Raw genomic sequence first — 23,398 nt, 5'->3', positions numbered from 1 at the left:
GGGCTACCTTTGAAAAGTGTTCGGAAACTTCAGATCGTGGAGAATGCAGCTGCGAGAGCAGTCATGGGCTTTCCCAAAAATGCCCATGTTACACCAACACTCCACAGTCTGCATTGGTTGCCGATCAATTTCTGGTCACAATTCAAAGTGTTGGTTATGACCTATAAAGCCCTTCATGGCACCGGACCAGAATATCTCCGAGACCGCCTTCTGCTGCACGAATCCCAGCGACCGATTAGGTCCCACAGAGTCGGCCTTCTCCGGGTCCCGTCAACTAAACAATGTCAGTTGGCGGGCCCCAGGGGAAGAGCCTTCTCTGTGGTGGCTCCGACTCTCTGGAACCAACTCCCCCCAGAGATTAGAACTGCCCCTACTCTCCTTGCCTTTCGTAAACTCCTCAAAACCCACCTTTGTCGTCAGGCATGGGGGAATTGAGATATCTCCCCCAGGCCTATATAATTTATGTATGGTATGTTTGTATGTATGTCTGCTTAAAAATGGGGTTTTCTTAACTACTTTAAATTTTTAAATTGTAAATTATTAGATTTGTTACGAATTGTTTTATTATGTTGTGAGCCGCCCCGAGTCTACGGAAAGGGGCGGCATACAAATCTAATAAATAAATAAATAATAAATAAATTTAAATTAGTATACATTAGTATCCTAATGTATTAGTATATATGAGTAATTTGGCATAAACTTCAAAAGTGGATAAAAGAAATTATTAAGAATCAATTAGAAATGAAACCAGAAATATTTTTGCTTGGTATTATTGAAAACCAGATGGAAAAGGAAAAGCATTATTTAATACAACACCTAGTAACATCAACAAGGATAACTATAGCCCAATTCTGGAAAAACGAAGTAATGCCGAATGAACGGAACCTAATTAAAAAAATGTTGGACTGTGCTGAAGCAGACAAGCTAACAATGGAGCTAAAAGAACAAGATAACTCTAAATGCTATCAGATTTGGAAAGACTTTTACACATGGTTGAATAAAAGAACAACTACTAGTAGTGCTGCATGATAAAGAAATGTTATAAATCCAAACTACTAAAGAATTAATATAACTCTTTTCTCTGTCTATACAATAGAAAGCGTGTGAGGTATGTTTTACTATTAACTGTATAAAAATAACTTAAATGCATTACTATATAAATACAAAACATAAATTATAGGCTATCAATTAAACCGCTGGTCTCAATACCGCAAAGAACTAAATGTAAGCTGTCAACAGAGATAGCCATAGGAGGGGAGGAGAGATATACAATATTCTCATCTTTTTAAGTTCCGTGTGTGTATTGTACATTGTTTAGATGTCAATGTATTGTTTGTTGTTACTGTTTTAGTGTATATATGTAAATAAAAATCATTTTTTAAAAAAGTATCCAGGATGAGGTTTAAAAACCCAATTGAATTGTAATGCTCACTTTACTTTTGCAAGTAATTTTAAACATATTTATTTATATTTCATATTTTTTAACAACATTCTCCCTCATTTAGGACAGCAATAGTCTGGAACATTTGATCAACTATGAACACGCAAGATGCTGACCTGTTTAAAATGACCACAAAGGGGGCTTGTTTTCTACAGCCGAAGAAAAAATGTGCAGTGGCTTAAGATTTGCACTTGACCCGGTCAGTTCCACCAATGTGTCCTGCCACTCTGCTGGACCGGAGGGAGGTGGCTGACCTTTTTCACATGCTTTCACTTTTGCTGTACACGAGGGGATTCAGGAGGGGGATGGTCTTCACAGATTCCCTTCTAGCCGGTTCCAGCCCTGGTCCAAGGCCAGAGTGGCCGGTTATCTGCCTAGCCCCTCGGGGTTCCCAAAATTATTATTATTATTATTATTATTATTATTATTATTATTATTAATTAGATTTGCATGCCGCCCCTCTCCGAAGACTTGGAGCGGATCACAACAACAAAATAATACAAATCCAATGATTAAAAGCACTTTAAAACCCTTAATATGAAAAAAGTCATACATCTCAGACAAACCATACATAAAACGGAAACGGCCCAGGGGAATCAATTTCCCCATGCCTGACAGCAGAGGTGGGTTTTAAGGAGTTTGCGAAAGGAGGGTCGGGATAATCCTAATCTCCGGGGGGAGTTGATTCCAGAGGGTCGGGGCCGCCACAGAGAAGGCTCTGCCCCTGGGTCCCGCCAGACGACATTGTTAGGTCCCACAGAGTTGGCCTTCTCCGGGTCCCGTCGACTAAACAATGTCGTCTGGCGGGATCCAGAGGAAGAGCCTTCTTTGTGGTGGCTCCGACCCTCTGGAATCAACTCCCCCCCGAGATTAGGACTGCCCCCACCCTCCTTGCCTTTCGTAAACTCCTTAAAACCCACCTCTGCCGTCAGGCATGGGGTAACTGAGACATCTCCCCCAGGCCTATATAGTTTATGTATGGTATGTTGTGTGTATGTCTTTTTAAATTATGGGGTTTTAGATATTTTTAAATATTAGATTTGTTATTGTACATTGTTTTTATTATTGCTGTGAGCCGCCCCAAGTCTATGGAGAGGGGCGGCATACAAATCTAAATAATAATAATGATGATGATGATGATGATGATGATGATGATGTACGTAGACTTCAACTCCAGGAATTCTGGGAGTTGAAATCTTAAAAATTGTCCAGTATAGAGACCCCTGGTCTAGAAAAGCAGTGTTCATGAAAGATGAAAATAGTTCACATGTTCCATCTTGTTACGACCACCATCTTGGCTTTTGTTTTGTTTTTTAAAATCTTCTCTCCTGCAGATACCCCTGAGAAAAAAGGAGGGGCAAATCCCCTTTTCCCCCCAGAGGATCCAGGCCCAGACATGGCCCGTTGGAAACATAAACAGAGACCCCCCCCCAAAATAATATTAATTGAATGTCTAGAAGGAAGGTCTTAAATCCCAGGTCTCACGTGCTCGTCTTAGAGAACCCTCTTCCCTTTTCTTTGCACAGAAGCTGGTAATTCTAGGACCCGTATGTGAATAAACCTTTATTTTATCGTTTCCGTTTTTATTTTTGGTCTACTTCGGCTGGTGTGCGATCTTGTATTTAAATCCTCGGAACACTGTGGAAATCCTGATTGTGTATGAATGACAGCAGCTTTGTAAATTAAAAAATTTGTGTGAATAAAGCTAGTGGGTGGGATTGGAAAGCCCTTCCCAGTTTTGAAACGAATAATAATAATAATAATAATAATAATAACAACAACAACAACAACAACAGCAGCAACAACTTTGTGGGACCTAACCGGTCGCTGGGATTCTCCTTGCTGCATCACATTTGCTGCATGTGGATTGGCGAGGGGTGTGTGTGTGTGTTGGGGAAATGAAAGAATGGCTTTGTGCTTTGCACTGGACCTTCAGATCTCGCCTGGCTTCACTGCAACCACTTCATATCTCAGTAAAAGATCTCAGTGGAGTCCAGAGTTTTGTTTCCTTGAGCAAACCGGCTGGGGCAGATCCTGACAGATCGGAATGAGGCTGAAGCCCCGAACATCGCTAACCCAGGAGAGAGAGAGAGAGAGCACCACAGAAGGTTCTCGGCTTCAGCTCTTTTGGTTCCTCTGAAGAGACTGAGGAATTCTATGCCACTACTTTTCCCAGAAGGAGTTACCTTGACTGCTTCTCCTGTGTGTGTCTGCAGATACTTCAGACGATCTTGGTATTCTTTGCGTTGCTTGTAGCCACGCCATTGAGACTGAAAGAGAATAAAGTGTTAGGGTTCCCAGATGCTCCAGATGATCTAGCACAGGGACGCCAAACCTTTTTTGGCCTTAGGTGAGCAGTGTGGTCGGGCGGTAGGAAAAGCAGGTAGGATGCTTGGCTGCATAGCTAGAGGTATAACAAGCAGGAAGAGGGAGATTGTGATCCCGCTATATAGAACGCTGGTGAGACCACATTTGGAATACTGTGTTCAGTTAGATTAGATTAGATTTATTGGATTTATATGCCACCCCTCTCTCTGGAGACCTCACCTACAAAAAGATATTGACAAAATTGAACGGGTCCAAAGACGGGCTACAAGAATGGTGGAAGGTCTTAAGCATAAAACGTATCAGGAAAGACTTCATGAACTCAATCTGTATAGTCTGGAGGACAGAAGGAAAAGGGGGGATATAATCGAAACATTTAAATATGTTAAAGGGTTAAATAAGGTCCAGGAGGGAAGTGTTTTTAATAAGAAAGTGAACACAAGAACAAGGGAACACAATCTGAAGTTAGTTGGGGGAAAGATCAAAAGCAACATGAGAAAATATTATTTTACTGAAAGAGTAGTAGATCCTTGGAACAAATTTCCAGCAGACGTGGTTGGTAAATCCACAGTAACTGAATTTAAACATGCCTGGGATAAACATAGATCCATTCTAAGATAAAATACAAAAAATAGTATAAGGGCAGACTAGATGGATCATGAGATCTTTTTGTGCCGTCAGTCTTCTATGTTTCTATGTTTCTAAGTGTCAAAAGGGTGAGCGGGCAATTTTTAGTTTCACCCATTTTTTTTTAAAAAAACCATGTCCTCAAAATTGGGCTTTAAATCAAGTTCCTTTTGTTTTCTCTACGGTTTTTCAACTTGCTAAATGGCCTCTCTCTCTATTGTAAAGCACTTTTCTTTTCTGTTGAATTTTTAACTCCTCTAATGGTATTGTAAATTCATCTGTTATTATGTTTATAAAGAAGTTAAGGAATCCAAATGAATCGGTTGTTTGTGTGTGCTTCTGGTTTTGATTTATGCAACAAACTCTGATAGATTATGGGCCTTATGGAGGCAGGATGTTCTAGAGCAGCGGTCCCCAAACTACAGCCCGCGGGCCACATGCGGCCCGCTGAGGCCATTTATCTGGCCCCCTGGAAAAGCAGTGAGAACGTCCCCCTCAATCTCATATCACCCGAGGTAAAGTAAGGCTTGCTGAAAGCCGAGCTGGGCACAACACACACACATACACGCACACACCCGCCTCCTCTTCCTCTTTTGAGTTGCTAGCTCCCGTTTTCTGAATGGGGATTGAATGGGAGTCCGGGGTCGGAGGGTGGAGGTTTGTCGGGTGAGTCCTCCGCGGGGAGAGAAGAGGGAGGGTGACAGAGGGAAAAGAGAGAGAGAGAAGTGGAGAGAAAGAAAGAAAAGGGAAAGAGAAGGGGAAAAGAGCAAGGGAAAGAAGTGGAGAGGAAGGAAGAAGGGAGGGAAGGGAAGGAAGGAAGGGGGAGAAAGAGAGGGAGAGAGAAAAGGAGGGAGGGAGGAAGAGAGATAGCAAGAGAGAGTGAGAAAGACAGAGCAAGAGACAGAAAGAAAGCAAGAGAGAGCAAACGAGAGAGAGAGAGAAAGAAAGCAAGAGAGAGAGAGAGAAAGAAATAAGGCGTGTGCAGTGTGCATAGGACTCTGTTCACAGGTTTTTTTATAGTCCGGCCCCCCAACAGTCTGAGGGACAGTGAACTGGCCCCCTGTGTAAAAAGGTTGGGGACCCCTGTTCTAGAGCAGTGTTTCCCAACCTTTTTTGAGCCGCGGCACATTATTCATATTTTCAAAATCCTGGGGAACACTGAACGGGGGGGCGTGGGGTGGCGGCTAAAGAAAAGTTTTGACAAAAAAAAATCTTCCTCCATTTCGCTCTATTTCTCCCTCACTCTTTCTCTCTCTTCCTTCCTTCCCTTCTTTCTCTCTCTCCATCCCTCTTTCTTTCTTCCTCTCTTTTTTGCTCTCTTTCTCTCTCCCTCCTTCCCTACCTATATGTCTTTCTCTCTCCCTTGCTCTCTGCCTCTCTTGCTATCTCTTTCATTCTCTCTCTTTCTTTCTCTCTCTTTCTCTCTCTCTTGCTATCTCTTTCTCTCTCTCTCTGTCTCTCTTTCTCTCTCTCTTGCTAGCTCTCTTTCTTTCTTTCTCTTTCTCTGTCTCTCTTGCTATGTCTCTCTTGCTCTCTCTCTCTCTCTGCCACTCTTGCTATGTCTCTCTTTCTCTCTCTCTCTTTCTCTCTCTTCCTTTCTTCTCTGCGGAGGCCGGCAAAGGTTTTTCTTATTTTAAATGATCCGGGTGGCAGGGGCACGCACACACACCCGACATTCCAAATGCTGCCTCAGCTGTGAGAAGAACGCCTGCCCCGCCTGTCCTGCAGCCCTTTCGCTGACAGCCTGGGACAAAAGCGCTCGGTGAAGGGACTGCAAGAGGGACCGGGCGGGCGTTAGCAGCCGGATGAGGAGGACGAGAAGCCACCCCCAATCCCCCCCTTCCCTGGGTGCCTTCCAAAGGCCCCTGGAAAAAGGCAGGAGGTAGCAACGAGGCGCGAGGACAAGCAGGCAGGTTGGCGGAGGGGAAGCGCTGACGGGCTCTCCTCCTTCCCCACCCCCGCGCTTCTCTCCCGCCCTGGCTTTTCCTTCGCCCGCAGATTTCCCCGCAGTTCAAAAGGAGGCAAGAGGTGGCCTGGATGAAATTGCGGGGAAATCATGGGGCGAAGCGAAAGCCAGGGCGGGAGAGAAGCACGGGGGTGGGGAAGGAGGAGAGCCCCTCAGCGCTTCCCCTCCGCCAAGCTGCCTGCTTGTCCTCGCGCCTCGTTGCTACCTCATGCTGCTCCCACCATGGCTGCGTGCGGTTCCGGTGCCCCTGGCTGAAGGTCGTCCTGTGGCTGGTCTTTGGCTTTACTGTTGCTTCCTGGTTCCCTCTCCTCCCTCCGCCTGTGTCTACCGCCAGCGCCTCATTCCTCGGAGCTGCTGCTTCCTTCCAGGCAGCCCAGCCACGCTGCCGTAGAAAGTGCAGAGGTTATTGCCGCCACCTCTGCCTCCACTCAGGGAGCCACCGTGGTTGAGCTGAGCGAGAGGAAAAGGCGCGGTGACCACGGTGGCTCCCTGAGTGGAGGCAGAAGCGGTGGCAATAACCTCTATGCTTTCTACGGCAGCGTGGCTGAGCTGGACGGAGGGAAGCGGCAGCTCCCACTCAAGGAACCCACGGCAACAGGAGACGGCTTGGTGGGAGGCGACGGCGGGAGACACAGGCGGTGGGAGGAGAGGGAACCAGGAAGCGACTGTGAAGCCCAAGACCATCCACAGGACGACACTCAGGCAGGGGCGCCAGCAGCGCCCCGCCCAGCTGGAACTTCTCGCGGCACACCTGGCCATGTCTCGCGGCACACTACTGTGCCGCGGCACACCGGTTGGGAAACGCTGTTCTAGAGGGCACCAGTCGATGCTATTGATAACCAGTGGGGGAAAAAGGGAGGGATTGGGCACATCTTACAGAGCACGACCATATTCCAAATCTTGCTGTACATTTCACGTCCTTAATATTATTTTGTCCTCCTTTTCAGCTCATCTAACATGGATCTCCGTACCTGGATGCAGGTGATGGCAGGGGCTTGTTTTTTCAAGAAATGCATTCTGGCTCTGAACTCCTGGCGAACTAGGTAGCCTCGGCAGCGAGCCTGTAGCTTGGTGATTAGGTTCTCGTTGGCCAACCAGAGCTGCTCCCGGTTGTATGCTGCCGTAACGGCTGAAGTGGCGCCCTGCAGTTGCCAGGAGGAAAACACAAAACAGGTGTTGCATCACAGAGGAACAGAGGCACCTCCCCCCCCCCAGTAACACGTAGAATCGGATTTGAGCTAAACAGCTGCCAAGGGCTTGCTAACTTCAAATTTAGGGATTAGCACCCACTCAATGTCCGTTCCCAAAATTACCGAGAGACAGGCATGTGGAATTATCTACAGTGGTCCCCCGATTATCGCGAGGGTTCCGTTCCAGGACCCCTCGCGATGATCGGTTTTTCGCGAAGTAGCGGTGCGGAAGTAAAAACACCATCTGAGCATGCGTGGCCATAGAAAAAAGGGCGCGCATGCGCAGATGGTGTTTTTACTTCCGGGTTGAAAAATCGTGATATAGCCTTTCGCAATGATCGGGATCGCGAAACTCGGGGGATCACTGTATTTTGAAAATCAACACTACTGTGAAATGGGGAAAAAAAATATACCAAATTCCTCAATAAATGTAATATTTACGTCCCTACAGCTGCGTATCAGTTATTCAGTTTAAATTATGCATCTATTTAACCGTACAATCAATTTCTTTTACATATTTTAGGGGTTTTAGTCACATTTTAGTAACATCTTATAAATGAGCTGTAGATGTTATGAATATAGTTTTATTAGCTTTTCAGATTCAATCTGAAAATGTTCCACTTCATGGAGCTGAATGTTTATTTATTTGTTTATTTATTTATTAAATTTTTATGCCACCCTTCTCCTTAGACTCAGGGCGGCTTACAACATGTTAGCAATAGCACTTTTTTAACAGAGCTAGGCTATTGCCCCCACAATCCGGGTCCTCATTTTACCCACCTCGGAAGGATGGAAGGCTGAGTCAACCTTGAGCCGGTGATGAGATCTGAACCGCTGACCTTCAGATCTACAGTCAGCTTCAGTGGCCTGCAGTACAGCACTCTACCTGCTGCGCCACCGCGGCTCAATGTTCCACTACATTTCTCTAATTCATTTTGTATTTATATTATAAAATAATTCAAAATGACTTACAAAAACAAGGTGAAGCAATTCAAATGGTACTGTATTTTTTCGGAGTATAAGACACAGCTTAGTTTTGGGGGAGGAAAAAAGGGGTGAAAATCTATCTCCCAGGTATTTATCTGGCTAGTGTCCTTAGTCTGTTCACTTTCAGTACATTATTTTATTCTCTGGTGAGGGCTTTTTCAGAGGGAGCAGGAAAGCCTGCAAAGACTCAGGGCAGGAAAAACTTTTTTAGAGGGAGTAGGAATGAAAACAAGCCCACAAAGACTTAGTGTCTTCGTGACGTCAAAGCTCCACCCATGGAATTCCCTATTGGGATTCCCCACCTCCGTTTCAGCCTCCAGATCGGCCGAAAACGCCACTGCCGATTGTAAAAACGGCGCTCTGCTGGGCGCCGCCGCCTGGCTGTAACCTTCTGAAACAGCCGGGCGCTTCTCCGCGGCCTCCGGAACCTGAACCCAAACCCGAACTTTTGCCGAACTTCCGGGTTCAGCGTTCGGGAGAAGCCCCCCGGCTGTTTCAGAAGGTGACAGCCGGACGGCAGCACTTCTCGGCAGCCTCCCGAATACAAACCCGAAAAGTTCGGGTTTGGGAGAACGCCGAGAAGCCCCCCGGCTGTTTTAAAAGGTGACAGCCGGGCGGCGGTGCCTTTTTGCGATCTGTGGTGGGTTCGTAAGTCGAAAAAAGTTAGTATGAAGAGGCAAAAAATTTCCGAACCCCCGGTTCATATCTCGAAATGTTCGTATCACGGGGGGTTCGTATCACAAGGTACCACTGTACTGAACACTTTCTCTTCATGGTTCTAACATTAGGATAATTATGCCAGGCATGAAAGAACTCCTACTCGTCATACCTGGATCTCCTCCCGAGAGAGTTGCACGCTGTTCTGCACAAATCCCTGGGGCTCTTCCCAGACGCCATCCTGGCTTTGGAGGTTGTGGTAGTAATGGTACCCGCCTTTCACCCAGTGTTTCACCCAATTACTGTTGTTGTTTCCTAGAAGGAACGGAAAAACTTACTGGTGTTGAGTTCACTCTTACAACACAGCTCAAATTTCTATCCCTTCATCCAGAGGTCTCTAAACTTGGCAACTTTAAGACTTGTGGACTTCAACTCCCAGAATTCTCCAGCCAGCTATGCTGTCTGGAGAATTCTGGGAGTTGAAGTCCACAAGTCTTAAATTTGCCAAGTTTGGGGACCCCTGCCTTCATCTATACCATTAAAGTTGTAACCATTAGAAGGTCAGTAGACTCTGACAGAACTTTGAGGTGTTCGCTGCTCGTTTTCCTCCATGTAGATGGGTTCTATTGAGGACTACACATTGAGTGTGGTTTGTCAGCCAGTTACAAATCCATCTGGTGGTTAATTAATTAATTAATGGGATTTCTATGCCGCCCCTCTCTGAAGACTTATGCTGTGTAATCCATATTTTTCTTATCTTAACAAATAGCAGGTTGTGGTCTACTTTGTCAAATGCATTATTGAAGTCCTAGATGTAGCATGGGATCAAAAAAGTTAAATAAAAGTTTCACGCAGTAGGCCATTCTGAATAAGAACAGAACTATTTGGAGCCATCGAGGGACAATGAATTTGCTGTATCAACAGCTGCCTCATACCAAATTTTGGCACTGCTTCAATGAAATAAAAGTGTGCGCTCCAAAAACCGAATCAGAAAGATCGATCGATCACAGGCTCCCTGAAGAACTGTACAAAGTGACTTGTTACTTCAGAAAAATAAAATGAAAAATATAACACTGTACACTTGAGAGCTAAGGGAGAGGAAAAACAAAAGGAAAAAATAGCTGGTTTAAGACTAACTATTGGAAGAACTATGTAGTTGTGGGAATAAAGAATTTTTTTTTAGCAAGATCTTGAAAGCAATCAATTCAGACTGCTGAAATCCAGATCCAAGTCCATCCTTGGCTTGGAAGTCCAGGGGATCATTCGGGCTCAGCCCGTCTATTCCACATGGGTGATTGCTCCTTGGGGTAAAGACCGAAGGAGAAATAGTTTAAGTCTCCTACCTTAAAACTCCTGGAGGAAAGCAGGACAGCAATTTAATAAATGAAAAAAGCCAGTCTAGAGTCAATTTGATTGAACAGTGATGACCTGCAAACAACTTATCATTTGTGTGCCACCAGCCCATTCCCAGGTCACAAAACAGCGTGCTCTCACCAGAAGCCAGCTTCCCATTTTTTGTTGCCGTCAGTTCCCGGTGATACGCCTCGGCACATTCGGGAGTCACCCCATACAGCCCAACATCAGCTGACCGCAGGAAGCTAAGGGTCTTGGCAACATCGCCCTGGTCCACTGCCTCGTTAATGGCCAAAATTCCTAAAGAAACTTGGATAAAGGGAAGAGAAAAAGAAGCTTTGCTGTGAATATGTTTCATGGAACGTGTTGCGAGTGGTCCATGACCGGCTCAGTTAGTCACAGATTCGGAGGAGGAACCGGGTCCATCTTGGTCCCCTGGGCCAGTGTTCTTGGAGAAGAACCTGCACAGACTGTAGAAACCTCAATGATGTTTCTAGAATTAATTTTATTCATAAGATAAGAATATCTCCAGGACCACCTTCTGCCGCACGAATCCCAGCGACCGGTTAGGTCCCACAGAGTTGGCCTTCTCCGGGTCCTGTCGACTAAACAATGTTGTTTGGCGGGACCCAGGAGAAGAGCCTTCTCTGTGGCGGCCCCAACCCTCTGGAACCAGCTCCCCCCAGATATCAAAGTTGCCCCCACCCTCCTTGCCTTTCGCAAGCTCCTTAAAGATTAGATTAGATTAGATTTATTGGATTTATATGCCGCCCCTCTCCGAAAACTCGGGGCGGCTCACAACAATAAAAAACAGTACACAATAACAAATCCAATGCCCACCAATCTAATTACAATTTAAAATTAGTAACCCACCTCTGTCGTCAGGCATGGGGGAATTGAAATTTCCCTTCCCCCTAGGCTTATAGAATTTATACATGGTATGCTTGTATGTATGAGTGGTTCTTTAAATTGGGGTTTTTTAGATTATTTTTAATATTAGATTTGTTTACATTGTCTTTTTATAATGTTGTTAGCCGCCCCGAGTCTTCGGAGAGGGGCGGCATACAAATCTAATTAATTAATTAATTAATTAAATAAATAAATAAATATACAGTGTTCCCTCGATTTTCGCGGGGGATGCGTTCTGAGACCGCCCACGAAAGTCGAATTTCCGCAAAGTAGAGATGTGGAAGTACGTAAATATACCATTTTTGGCTATGGACAGTATCACAAGCCATCCCATAACACTTTAAACCCCTAAATTACCATTTCCCATTCCCTTAACAACCATTTACTCACCATTATTACTGGTACTCACCGTTGAATAAGACACTTAGTGATCCTGATATTTATAAACATAATTATTTATTAACAATTATTTTTTTTGTTATTTATTTGCAAAAATTATTAGTTTGGCAATGACGTATTATGTCATTGGGCAGGAAAAACCGTGGTATAGAAAAAAACCCGCGAAGTATTTTTTAATTATTATTTTTTGAAAAACCGAGGTATAGGCTATTTGCGAAGTTCGAACCTGCGAAAATCGAGGGAACACTGTATAACAACAACTCGATCTTAGTTTTACTGGAGCTATAGAACAATCATATAGGTAATAACCGCTGATGTTACAGGCCGTATAATTATATAAAGAAGGAACGGTGCTGATAACAGTTCAAAAGGGATGGGGGTTTATGTTATTATTTTGTTGTTTGTCTTAGAAGATGCAAGTACAACATTTAAACAAACAAATATATTGTAAAACGATATATTATGTACCGTCTTATTTTTTAATGTTTATACAATGAAAATTATTTTTTAAAAAAGAAACCCCAATGATAGTAATGTCTGAGTCAAAGGAGGAGGGGTGTGGGGGAGAGGACTCCCTATTAAATGTCCGAGTCAGGGAGTCACGAAGCAGACAGGAATATCTTTATGGGAAAAGACAATGTCGTTTGGCGGGACCCAGGGGAAGAGCCTTCTCTGTGGCGGCCCCGACCCTCTGGAACCAACTCCCCCCAGAGATCAGAATTGCCCCCACCCTCCTCGCCTTTCGTAAGCTCCTTAAAACCCACCTTTGTCGTCAGGCATGGGGGAACTGAGATATTCCCTTCCCTCTAGGCCTTTACAATTTATGCATGGTATGTTTGTGTGTATGTTCGGCTTTTTAAATAAGGGTTTTTAAAATTATTTTAAAAATTAGATTTGTTACATGTTATTTCATTATTGTTGTTAGCCGCCCCGAGACAACGGAGAGGGGCGGCATACAAATCTAATAAATAAATAAATAAATAAATAAAAAAATAAAAAAATAAAAAAATAAATAAATAAATTCAGAAGGTGAGTCTATGAAAGTCTGGACAGTTATATCTCTAGGAAACAGTTGACCACACCCAGACAATACATAAGTGAGGATTTCTAGGTAAAGGGGCGTGGAGTTCCAATGTTTGTAATGGTGGAAGTCCTGGATTCGGGGTTCCAGAAATGCTTTACTGGCAAACTGCTCTTATTCTTCTAAATTCATCCAGCCGAGATGCAGCTGTCAGAGGGAACCCTGGAGATCCGTAAGTGTGTATGTGTGACTGAAGAAACATTCTCTCACTGAGGAATGTTAATTAGCTTTGATTCCCAGCTGCAGCCCGGTCCTTTATCTCTTAGCCAATTTAACCGGGAAAGGTGCCGACATAGACGAAAACACCTGAACTTGCTTGTATAAATCCCGCTTTTTATATAAAAGTGTTTGATTTGAAATCTCAGCGTGTGGATTCTTCCTTGGTTCCGATCCGAGTGGTCCCCGAGCGGAACAGAATGTGTGACTTTCAATTGATTTTAAAAATGTTCTCTGTTCCACGTCATGGGATCTATGCTCAGGCACTGCCGAGCGCTTGGAGGGATTCAAGCAGTTCAAAAAAGTGTAAAGATTTATTGCAAGCTTAAGCTCTCTACAAGAATCTGAGCTACTAACGGTCCAGGGAAATGAGCAGGAGTGAAGAAAGGCATTCCTGGTGGGCTGGACTTAGGCCTCTTTTGAACACTCAGGGACTTATGATGGATGATACGTTTGACCCCTCCCTCGGACTGAAATCCCCTACAAGTACCCTGTTCCTGGCCTGCAGCCTTAGGCCCAAACCTAAGGTCACTTGCTTTGGGGTGGACTGGTAGTCAATCCCCACAAAGCCCAGTGCTTTGGCAATATTTACCCTCGGAGTCCATTCTTCATCTCAAGCTAAGCGTTTTAAGAGCAGTGGCACGGCGTTTAAGGGGTGACTTGATCGAAGTGTATAAAATCATGCATGGGATAGAAAAGGTGGATAGAGAAAAATTATTTTCTCTATCACACAATACTAGGACGAGGGGCCCCTCCCTAAAGCTCACAAGTAAGAAAGTGAGGACAAATCAAGGGAAATATTTCTTCACCCAGAGGGTCGTTGGTTGATGGAATTCAATTCCAGAAGAGGTCGTGACAGCTGTCAGTCTTGATAGCTTCAAGGCAGGATTAGACAGATTCATGGATGCCAAGTGTATCAGTGGTTACTGAAACGGATGTCCGTGTGCCGCCTCTATGTTGGTTAAGGCAGGTAGGGTTCCCTTGAGAACCATTTGTTGGGGGTCAAGGGAAAGGGAGGGTCTTGCCTTCTCTTTCTGCTCAAGATCCCCATGTGCAATTGGTGGGCCACTGTGGGACACAGAATGCTGGACTCAATGGGCTTTGGCCTGATTCAGCATGGCTCTTCTTAGGTTCTCATGTTCTGTGTTCCCAATTGTTTTTCTTTCCTAGGCAGGCACATCCCTGTTCTCATTTTTATCCCACTTGCTTCCTGCTCTTCACCAAGATTGCTGGCTTTTGCCAGGCCTTTGCCAACTAAAGGCAGCCTTCCTGAGATGACTCAGAGGGAGGCTGTAGCCAAAACCTGCCCAACTCAGGCAAAGAACCTGGGGGACGGGGGGAGCTCTGTGAGGCAGTGGTGTGTGCTCAGTCTGGTCTACCTTGCAGGGTCACCGCAGGCCTTGCCCTGCCTTTAGATATAATAGGATTCAAGTAAAAAGGAGAAGCAGGCCCCTTTATTGGGACCCCCTTCCCAGTCCCATGGGGCAGTGGGAAAGCAAGCTGCTTGGACCAGTGTTTCCCAAACTTGGCAACTTAGAAACATAGAAACATAGAAGACTGACGGCAGAAAAAGACCTCATGGTCCATCTAGTCTGCCCTTATACTATTTCCTGTATTTTATCTTACAATGGATATATGTTTATCCCAGGCATGTTTAAATTCAGTTACTGTGGATTTACCAACCACGTCAGCTGGAAGTTTGTTCCAAGGATCTACTACTCTTTCAGTGAAATAATATTTTCTCATGTTGCTTTTGATCTTTCCCCCAACTAACTTCAGATTGTGTCCCCTTGTTCTTGTGTTCACTTTCCTATTAAAAACACTTCCCTCCTGAACCTTATTTAACCTGGCTGGGGAATTCTGGGAGTTGAAGTCCAAATATCTTCAAGTTGCCAAGCTTGGGAAACACTGGCTTAGACCACCAGGATGAGGACCCACCAGGGAACAGGGTGGCCCCACATCAAGCCGCACCCACAATGACAATTCTGACAACTGCCAAGTGAAGAGAAGCAGCAGTGGCAGCTCAGCAAGTGATATGAACGGACAGCTTTGCCGTTTTGATGGAGAAAGGACTGAAAGACCCCCTGGTCAGCGGTGGAGGTCAGCCAAGCGGCTGGAAGGGGGAAGCCAGGCTTACATCTTTGGGCTTCGTCTGTATCTCTGTTGGACTGGTGAACCCCGCCTTGGATTTCATCCAACCACAGGACGGCCGTTTCGTCCCGAGTCTCCTGAAAGAGAAAGACAAGGTCAGCCCAGTAGCACCCCTGGCCTCCTTCTTCACGGGAGGCGGAAACACATGTTCCTGCTCACAATCTTGAGGTTTCAATTCAATTCAATTCAATTTATTAGACCTGTTTGCCGCTACTCTTCAAGGACCCGTAGCGGCTCACAACATGAAATACAAACAATATGTATACAAATCTAATAGTTAAACATAGAAGACTGACGGCAGAAAAAGACCACATGGTCCATCTAGTCTGCCCTTATACTATTTCCTGTATTTTATCTTCAATGATATATGTTTATCCCAGGCATGTTTAAATTCAGTTACTGTGGATTTATCTACCATGTCTGCTGGAAGTTTGTTACAAGCATCTACTACTCTTTCAGTAAAATAATATTTTCTCACGTTACTTCTAATCTTTCCCCCAACTAACCTCAGATTGTGCCCTCTTGTTCTTGTGTTCACTTTCCTATTAAAAACACTTCCCTCCTGGACCTTATTTAACATATTTAAATGTTTCGATCATGTCCCCCCTTTCCCTTCTATCCTCCAGACTATACAGATTGAGTTCATTAAGTCTTTCCTGATAATAATAATAATAATAATAATAATAATAATAATAATAATATAATAATAATAATAATAACAGCAATAATAATAATAATAATAATAATAATAATAATAATAATAATAATAATAAAAAAGAAACCTGCACAGGGATGTATGTAATCTGGAAGCTACTCGACTGATTAGACGTCAAGAGACTGAATTGACTCAATAAAACAGCAGCGGAGCCTTACAAGGGGCTTCCCAGTGGAAGGAAGAGGACTCCAGAAGACGCGCTCTCACCTGGGCCTTCTCCCTCTTTGCACGGAGCAGTACATCTTGATAATGCTGAGCTACTTTGGGGGTGACTCCTTCCAATTTTGCTGCGGGGGTCTGCAAGGCCTGCAAGGTCTTCCGGGCATCTCCTTCATCCAAAGCCTCATTGATGAGCCCAATGGCTAAAATCCCTGGGACAAACACGAGAGAGAAAGGCAGAATCCCAATGAGTTCACAAAGGGAGCCCATGGCAGCACCAGCTACCACCTTAGAAACATAGACACATAGCAGATTGACGGCAGAAAAAGAACCACCCTGAGTCTTTGGAGAGGGGCGGCATACAAATCTAATAAATTATTATTAACTCCTGGTCCATCTAGTCTACCCTTATAATATTTCCTGTATTTTATCTTAGGATGGATATATGTTTATCCCAGGCATGTTTAAATTCCACTACGGTGGATTTACCAACCACGTCTGCTGGAGGTTTGTTCCAAGCATCTACTATTCTTTCAGTAAAATAATATTTTCTCATGTTGCTTCTGATCTTTCCCCCAACTAACCTCAGATTGTGCCCCTTTGTTCTTGTGTTCATTTCCTATTAAAAAAACTTCCCCCCTGAACCTTATTTAACTCTTTAACATATTTAAATGTTTCGATCATGTCCCTTTTCCTTCTGTCCTCCAGACAATACAGATTGAGTTCATGAAGTCTTTCCTGATAAGTTTTATGCTTAAGACCTTCCACCATTCTTGTAGCCCCTACAGGGGAAAAAGGCATCTTGGGAAGATGCATTCAAGGGTGGTTGTCCAGTTATCACCAGCCAATGTCTATAGGACAAGGTTGCCATTCCTGGATGCTGAGAGCTAGGAAACTCAATGGAAGCCCAACTCTCCTCTCCCTTAATGTGAGTGAACGGACACTTACTCTCATGTTCTTCATGCACCACAATATTCACTTGGTCAATACATGACTGGATGTCATTCCACGTCAGGAACTCCGTGCCCTCACTCTGCCTCTGAGCCTTCAGCTTGAACAGCTCATCAACGTACCTGTTCAAGCCAAAGCAACAAGATGAGACTTCAAGAAGCACAACTGAAGGTATTCATTCATTCATTCATTCATTCATTAAATTTGTATGCCGCCCCTCTCCGCAGACTCGGGGCGGCTCACAGCAGTGATAGGAACAATGTACAATACAAATCTAATAATACGAAGTTAAAAACCCATAATTTAAAAAACATGCACACAACACACCATACATAAATTATATAGGCCTGGGGAAGATATTTCAATTCCCCCATGCCTGACAGCAGAGGTGGGTTTTGAGAAGTTTACGAAAGGCAAGGAGGGTGGGGGCAATTCTGATCTCTGGGGGGAGTTGGTTCCAGAGGGCCGGGGCCGCCACAGAGAAGGCTCTTCCCTGAGTCCCGCCAAACGACATTGTTTAGAAGGTCAACTCTGTGGGACCTAACCGGTTGCTGGGATTCGTGCGGCAGAAGGCGGTCCCAGAGATATTCTGGTCCGATGCCATGAAGGGCTTTATAGGTCATAACCAATACTTTGAATTGTGACTGGGTACTGATCGGCAACCAATGCAGACTGCGGAGTGTTGGTGAAACATGGGCATACTTGGGAAAGCCCATGATTGCTCTTGCAGCTGCATTCTGCACGATCTGAAGTTTCTGAGCACTTTTCAGAGGTAGCCCCATGTAGAGAGCATTACAGTAGTCGAGCCTCGAGGTGATGAGGGCATGTGTGACTGTGAGCAGTGAGTCCCGGTCCAGATAGGGCCGCAATTGGTGCACCAGGCGAACCTGGGCAAATGCCCCCGTCGCCACAGCTGAAAGATGTTTCTCTAATGTGAGCTGTGGTTCGAGGTATGAAACACTCAAGCCCAAAATAGTTATGCCTGGGAAAAGAATGTTTGCTTTCCTACTCCAGGAGTAACATATAGCTTTAAACCTCTTGCTGGTAATACCCCCATGAACTCAATGCCAAAATTCAGCGGCCACCACCTAAACTCCAGGGGTACAACCTCACAATATTGTGCAATGGAAAAAGGGCGTGAGAGTCTTTGGACTGGCTCTCAGGAACAAAAAGAGCAAAAGTGTACAAACACACTGCTGCTAGTGTGTTACTATCTTCCTCCACATTGTATCCAATTTGTTGTCTTTTACGACCAAATCGCTTCCAGCCAATTTGACATCCTCACCTTGGGAGGGGGGAGCATGGAAGGGATGAACTGATCTCTGGGGGGAGTTGATTCCAGAGGGCCGGGGCCACCACAGAGAAGGCTCTTCCCCTGGGGCCCGCCAGACGACATGATATGACTGTATGTATGTTTTTTATATTGGGGTTCCTTGCTTTTTAGATTTTTTAAATGTACTATTGTTATTTTAGATTCTAATTGTTAGATTTGTCATTATATATTGTTTTTATCACTGTTGTGAGCCGCCCCGAGTCTGCGGAGAGGGGCGGCATACAAATCTAATAAATAATAATAATAATAATAATTATTATTATTATTATTTAGTTGACGGAACCCAGAGAAGGCCAACTCTGTGGGACCTCATCAGCCGCTGGGATTCATGCGGCAGAAGACAGTTCCAGAGGTATGCTGGTCCGATTATGATGATGATGATGATGATGACTATTATTATTATTATTATTATTATTATTATTATTATTATAGGTCTGCTTCAGTCAGGGTGAAGGGATCCCCCTAAGAGACTCCGGCCGCCCTTCCATCCTCCTGGGGGGGGGGGGTCAGGGAAGAGCCTCTCCGAATTGCTTTTCCATGTTTCCCCGCTGCCCCTTGGCCCCGTTCTGCACCCGCTGGGTTCCTGGAAGCCCCCCCCTCCTGTGGCCCTCTTTTGCAGCAGCAGCCCCGGGCGGTTCCTGCCTCCAGCAGAGATTCTACTCCCCACCCCCAGACCTAGGGCTTTGCCTCCTACTGGGACCCCCTACCACTCTCACGGCCCACAAGCGACCCTCCCCCCTGGGGTGATGACACGGTCACCCAGCAAGGACTGACCTCTGGGAGTTTTCCTCCTCCACGTTGGTTAGCCCTATTACCGAGCTGCTCAGCTGCTTCCAAACAGTGCTCTTGTCCCCGGAGTCCAGGGCTCGGTTGATCAGGGCCACCGAGGAGAGCATTTCCACAGCCACGGACAGCTCTGGGTGGGTGAGTTTACCCTGAAAACAGAAAGGACATGTGGGGGTCACCCTTCTTACAGTTTAATAAATAGAAACATAGAAGACTGACGGCAGAAAAAGACCTCACGGTCCATCTAGTCTGCCCTTATACTATTTCTTGTATTTTATCTTAGGATGGATATACAGTATGTTTATCCCAGGCATGTTTCAATTCAGTTCCCGTGGATTTACCGACCACGTCTGCTGGAATTTTGTTCCAAGCATCTACTACTCTTTCAGTAAAATAATATTTTCTCATGTTGCTTCTGATCTTTCCCCCAACTAACTTCAGATTGTGTCCCTTGTTCTTGTGTTCACTTTCCTATTAAAAACACTTCCCTCCTGAACCTTATTTAACCCTTTAACATATTTAAATGTTTCAATCATGTCCCCTCTTTTCCTTCTGTCCTCCAGACTATACAGATTGAGTTCATTAAGTCTTTCCTGATACGTTTTATGCTTAAGACCTTCCATCATCCGTCCAAATTATTATTACTATTACTATTACTATTACTATTATTATTATTATTATTATTATGTCAATACAACACAGCAAACGCTGGACTTTGTATTTCATCACCAGTCGGGCGCTTCCCAAGCCCCTAAGACTGAGTGATGTAGCGGCGAATTATGTTTTTTGCGGATCCCAGTAAAGCGGCCTTTTCCAATGGACAGATGGAGATTTTGTCAATTCCGATGGTTTTCAAATGACCGCTGAGATCCTTTGGCACTGCGCCCAGTGTGCCAAGTACCACTGGGACCACTTTCACTGGCTTATGCCAGAGTCGTTGCAGCTCGATTTTTAGATCTTCCTATTTCACTAATTTCTCTAGCTGCTTCTCCTCAATTCTGCTGTCTCCTGGGATTGCGATGTCGATGATCCACACTTTCTTTTTCTCCACGATCACAATGTCTGGTGTGTTATGCTTCAGAATTCAGTCAGTCGGAAGTCGGAAGTCCCACAGTAGTTTTGCTTGCTCATTTTCGACCACTTTTTCGGGCTTATGATCCCACCAGTTCTTTGCCACTGATAAATGGTAGTTACGGCACAAGTTCCAGTGGATCATCTGTGCCACAGCATCATGTCTATGCTTGTAGTCAGTCTGTGCGATCTTTTTGCAGCAGCTGAGTATGTGATCGATTGTTTCATCTGTTTCTTTACAGAGTCTGCACTTTGGATCATCTGTTGATTTTTCAATTCTGGCTTTGACAGCATTTGTTCTAATGGCCTGTTCTTGTTGTTGTTGTTGTTGTTGTTATTATTATTATTATTATTATTATTTGCAGCCAAGTCGTCACACCTGACAAACGTGGATGAAAACATGCCCCTCCTCCACCCACAAGGCCCAACACCTGTCTATGCCGTGAAGGGCAGTTGATGGGGCAATTTCAGAACAGGAACCATTCACTTACATCCGGACTCTGTTGCTGCAGAGTGGCCAATTCTCTCTGGTACAGCTCAGCAGCAAAAGGATAAACGGGAGGCAACTGGGCCTCGGGATTCATCAGCTCCACCACCGTTTTCTCAGAAAGGCCATGACGGATGGCCATGTTGATCTGTTCCACCGCTGCCAGCTCTGGTGGAGGAAAGAGAGAGAAGCAGCCTCAGGGTCCGTTCACGCTTGTCCAGGCTCGACCGCCCCCCCATATGGTCCTGACACAAGCAGGAAGCAGAGCGCAAAGCAGCATGACCTGCCATCATTTCTAGCCTTAACCCCAGGGGTCCCAAAACTTTTAACACAGGGGGCCAATTCACTGTCCCTCGGACTGTTGGAGGGCCGGACTATTAAAAAAAAACTATGAACAAATCTTTGTCTTTGTCTTTATTTAGATTTGTATGCCGCCCCTCTCCGCAGACTCGGGGCAGCTCACAACAAAGTGAAAAAAAGCAGTTTATAACAAATCCAAATTTCTACTAAAAACATTTTAAAAACCCCATTTTCTAAACACGCATACATACACACATACCATTCATAAATTGTATATGCCCGGGGGAGATGTCTCAGTTCCCCCATGCCTGACGACACAGGTGGGTCTTAAGAAGTTTACGAAAGGCAAGGAGAGTAGGGGCAGTTCCAATCTCCGGGGGGAGTTGATTCCAGAGGGCCGGGGCCGCCACAGAGAAGGCTCTTCCCCTGGGGCCCGCCAACCGACATTGTTTAGTTGACGGGACCCGGAGAAGGTCCACTCTGTGGGACCTAATCGGTCGCTGGGATTCGTGCGGCAGCAAGCGGTCTCGGAGATATTCTGGTCCAGTGCCATGAAGGGCTTTAAAGGTCAAAACCAACACTTTGAATTGTGACCGGAAGTTGATTGGCAACCAATGCAGACTGTGGAGTGTTGGTGAAACATGGGCATACCTAGGTAGGCCCATGATTGCTCTCGCAGCCGCATTCTGCACGATCTGAAGTTTCCGAACACTTTTCAAAGGTAGCCCCATATAGAGCATTATAGTACTCGAACCTCGAGGTGATGAGGGCATGAGTGACTGTGAGCAGTGACTCCCGGTTCAGATAGGGCTGCAACTGGTGCACCAGGCGAACCTGGGCAAACGCCCCCCTCGCCACAGCTGTCAGATGGTTCTCTAATGTGAGCTGTGGATCGAGGAGGACGCCCAAGTGGCGGACCCTCTCCGAGGGGGTCAATAGTTTCCCCCCCCCCAGGGTAATGGAAGGACAGATGGAATTGTCCTTGGGAGGCAAAACCCACAGCCACTCCGTCTTATCCGGGTTGAGTTTGAGTCTGTTGACACCCATCCAGGCCCCAACAGCCTCCAGACACCGGCACATCACTTCCACTGCTTCGTTGACTGGACATGGGGTGGAGATGTAAAGCTGGGTATCATCAGCGTACTGATGATACCTCACCCCATGCCCTTGGATGATCTCACCCAGCGGTTTCATGTAGATATTGAATAGCAGGGGGAAGAGGACCGATCCCTGAGGCACCCCACAAGGGAGAGACCTCGGAGTCGACCTCTGACCCCCCACTAACACCGACTGCGACCGACCGGAGAGATAGGAGGAGAACCACTGGAGAACAGTGCCTCCCACCCCCAACCCCTCCAGCCGGTGCAGAAGGATACCTGGTCGATGGTATCGAAAGCCGCTGACAGGTCAAGAAGCACCAGGACAGAGGATAAACCCCTGAGATCATCCATCAACGCGACCAAAGCAGTTTCCATGCTGTAACCGGGCCTGAAACCCGACTGCTGGGGACCTAGATAATCGGCTTCTTCCAAGGATCGCTGGAGCTGGAGTGCCACCACCTTCTCGACAACCTTCCCCATAAAGGGAAGGTTGGAGACTGGCTATGCACACTGCACATACCTTATTTTAAAGTAAAAAACAGTTACTGTGGATTTACCAACCACGTCTGCTGGAAGTTTGTTCCAAGGATCTATTACTCTTTCAGTAAAATAATATTTTCTCATGTTGCTTTTGATCTTTCCCCCAACTAACCTCAGATTGTGCCCCCTTGTTCTTGTGTTCACTTTCCTATGAAAAACACTTCCCTCCTGAACCTTATTTAACCCTTTGTCATATTTAAATGTTTCGATCATGTCCCCCCTTTTCCTTCTGTCCTCCAGACTATAGAGAGTGAGTTCATTAGGTCTTTCCTGATACGTTTTAGGCTTAAGACCTTCCACCATTCTAGTAGCCCGTCTTTGGACCCGTTCAATTTTGTCAATATCTTTTTGTAGGTGAGGTCTCCAGAACTGAACACTTACTCTGCTGGTACTGCTGGGCTGCAGCGTTGGCCCGGTTGATGCCGGCCTGCAACTCCTCCTTTTGCAGAGCTCCATCTCTGCCGTCCTGAAAATGAGAAAGAAGAATTTCTTGACTGCCCTTTGCCAGGTTGAGGGGACTCTGCCTAAACTGCCTTTGAACCAGAACAGGTTTATATTTGAAAGTGTTGGAATTTTTTATTATGAGAAATTTGGCTCTCAGTCAATAGATGGGAGAGTAAAGACAAAGATTATTGGCTTAAATATAGAGAAAAG

The 23,398-nt window shown here is 45.4% G+C and overlaps 1 protein-coding gene across 1 annotated transcript in view; it reads right to left on the bottom strand.

Annotated features, from left to right (window-relative positions):
• Positions 1-23,398, bottom strand: part of LOC139172951 (ras GTPase-activating-like protein IQGAP1) — a 75,844-nt gene that overhangs the window by 31,772 nt on the left and 20,674 nt on the right. Inside the window, 10 exon segments of the mRNA XM_070762295.1 lie at positions 3,628-3,711; positions 7,331-7,501; positions 9,366-9,508; positions 10,688-10,855; positions 15,289-15,379; positions 16,225-16,388; positions 17,125-17,249; positions 19,235-19,395; positions 20,809-20,972; positions 23,126-23,210. Coding sequence (XP_070618396.1) covers positions 3,628-3,711; positions 7,331-7,501; positions 9,366-9,508; positions 10,688-10,855; positions 15,289-15,379; positions 16,225-16,388; positions 17,125-17,249; positions 19,235-19,395; positions 20,809-20,972; positions 23,126-23,210 — 1,356 coding nt within the window.

This window comes from Erythrolamprus reginae, chromosome 10 (assembly GCF_031021105.1).
Source record: "Erythrolamprus reginae isolate rEryReg1 chromosome 10, rEryReg1.hap1, whole genome shotgun sequence".
In the NCBI taxonomy this organism is placed as follows: Eukaryota; Metazoa; Chordata; class Lepidosauria; order Squamata; family Dipsadidae; genus Erythrolamprus; species Erythrolamprus reginae.
The sequence above is the reverse complement of the archived record's forward strand: the minus strand, read 5'-3'. Positions and strand labels throughout refer to the sequence as shown.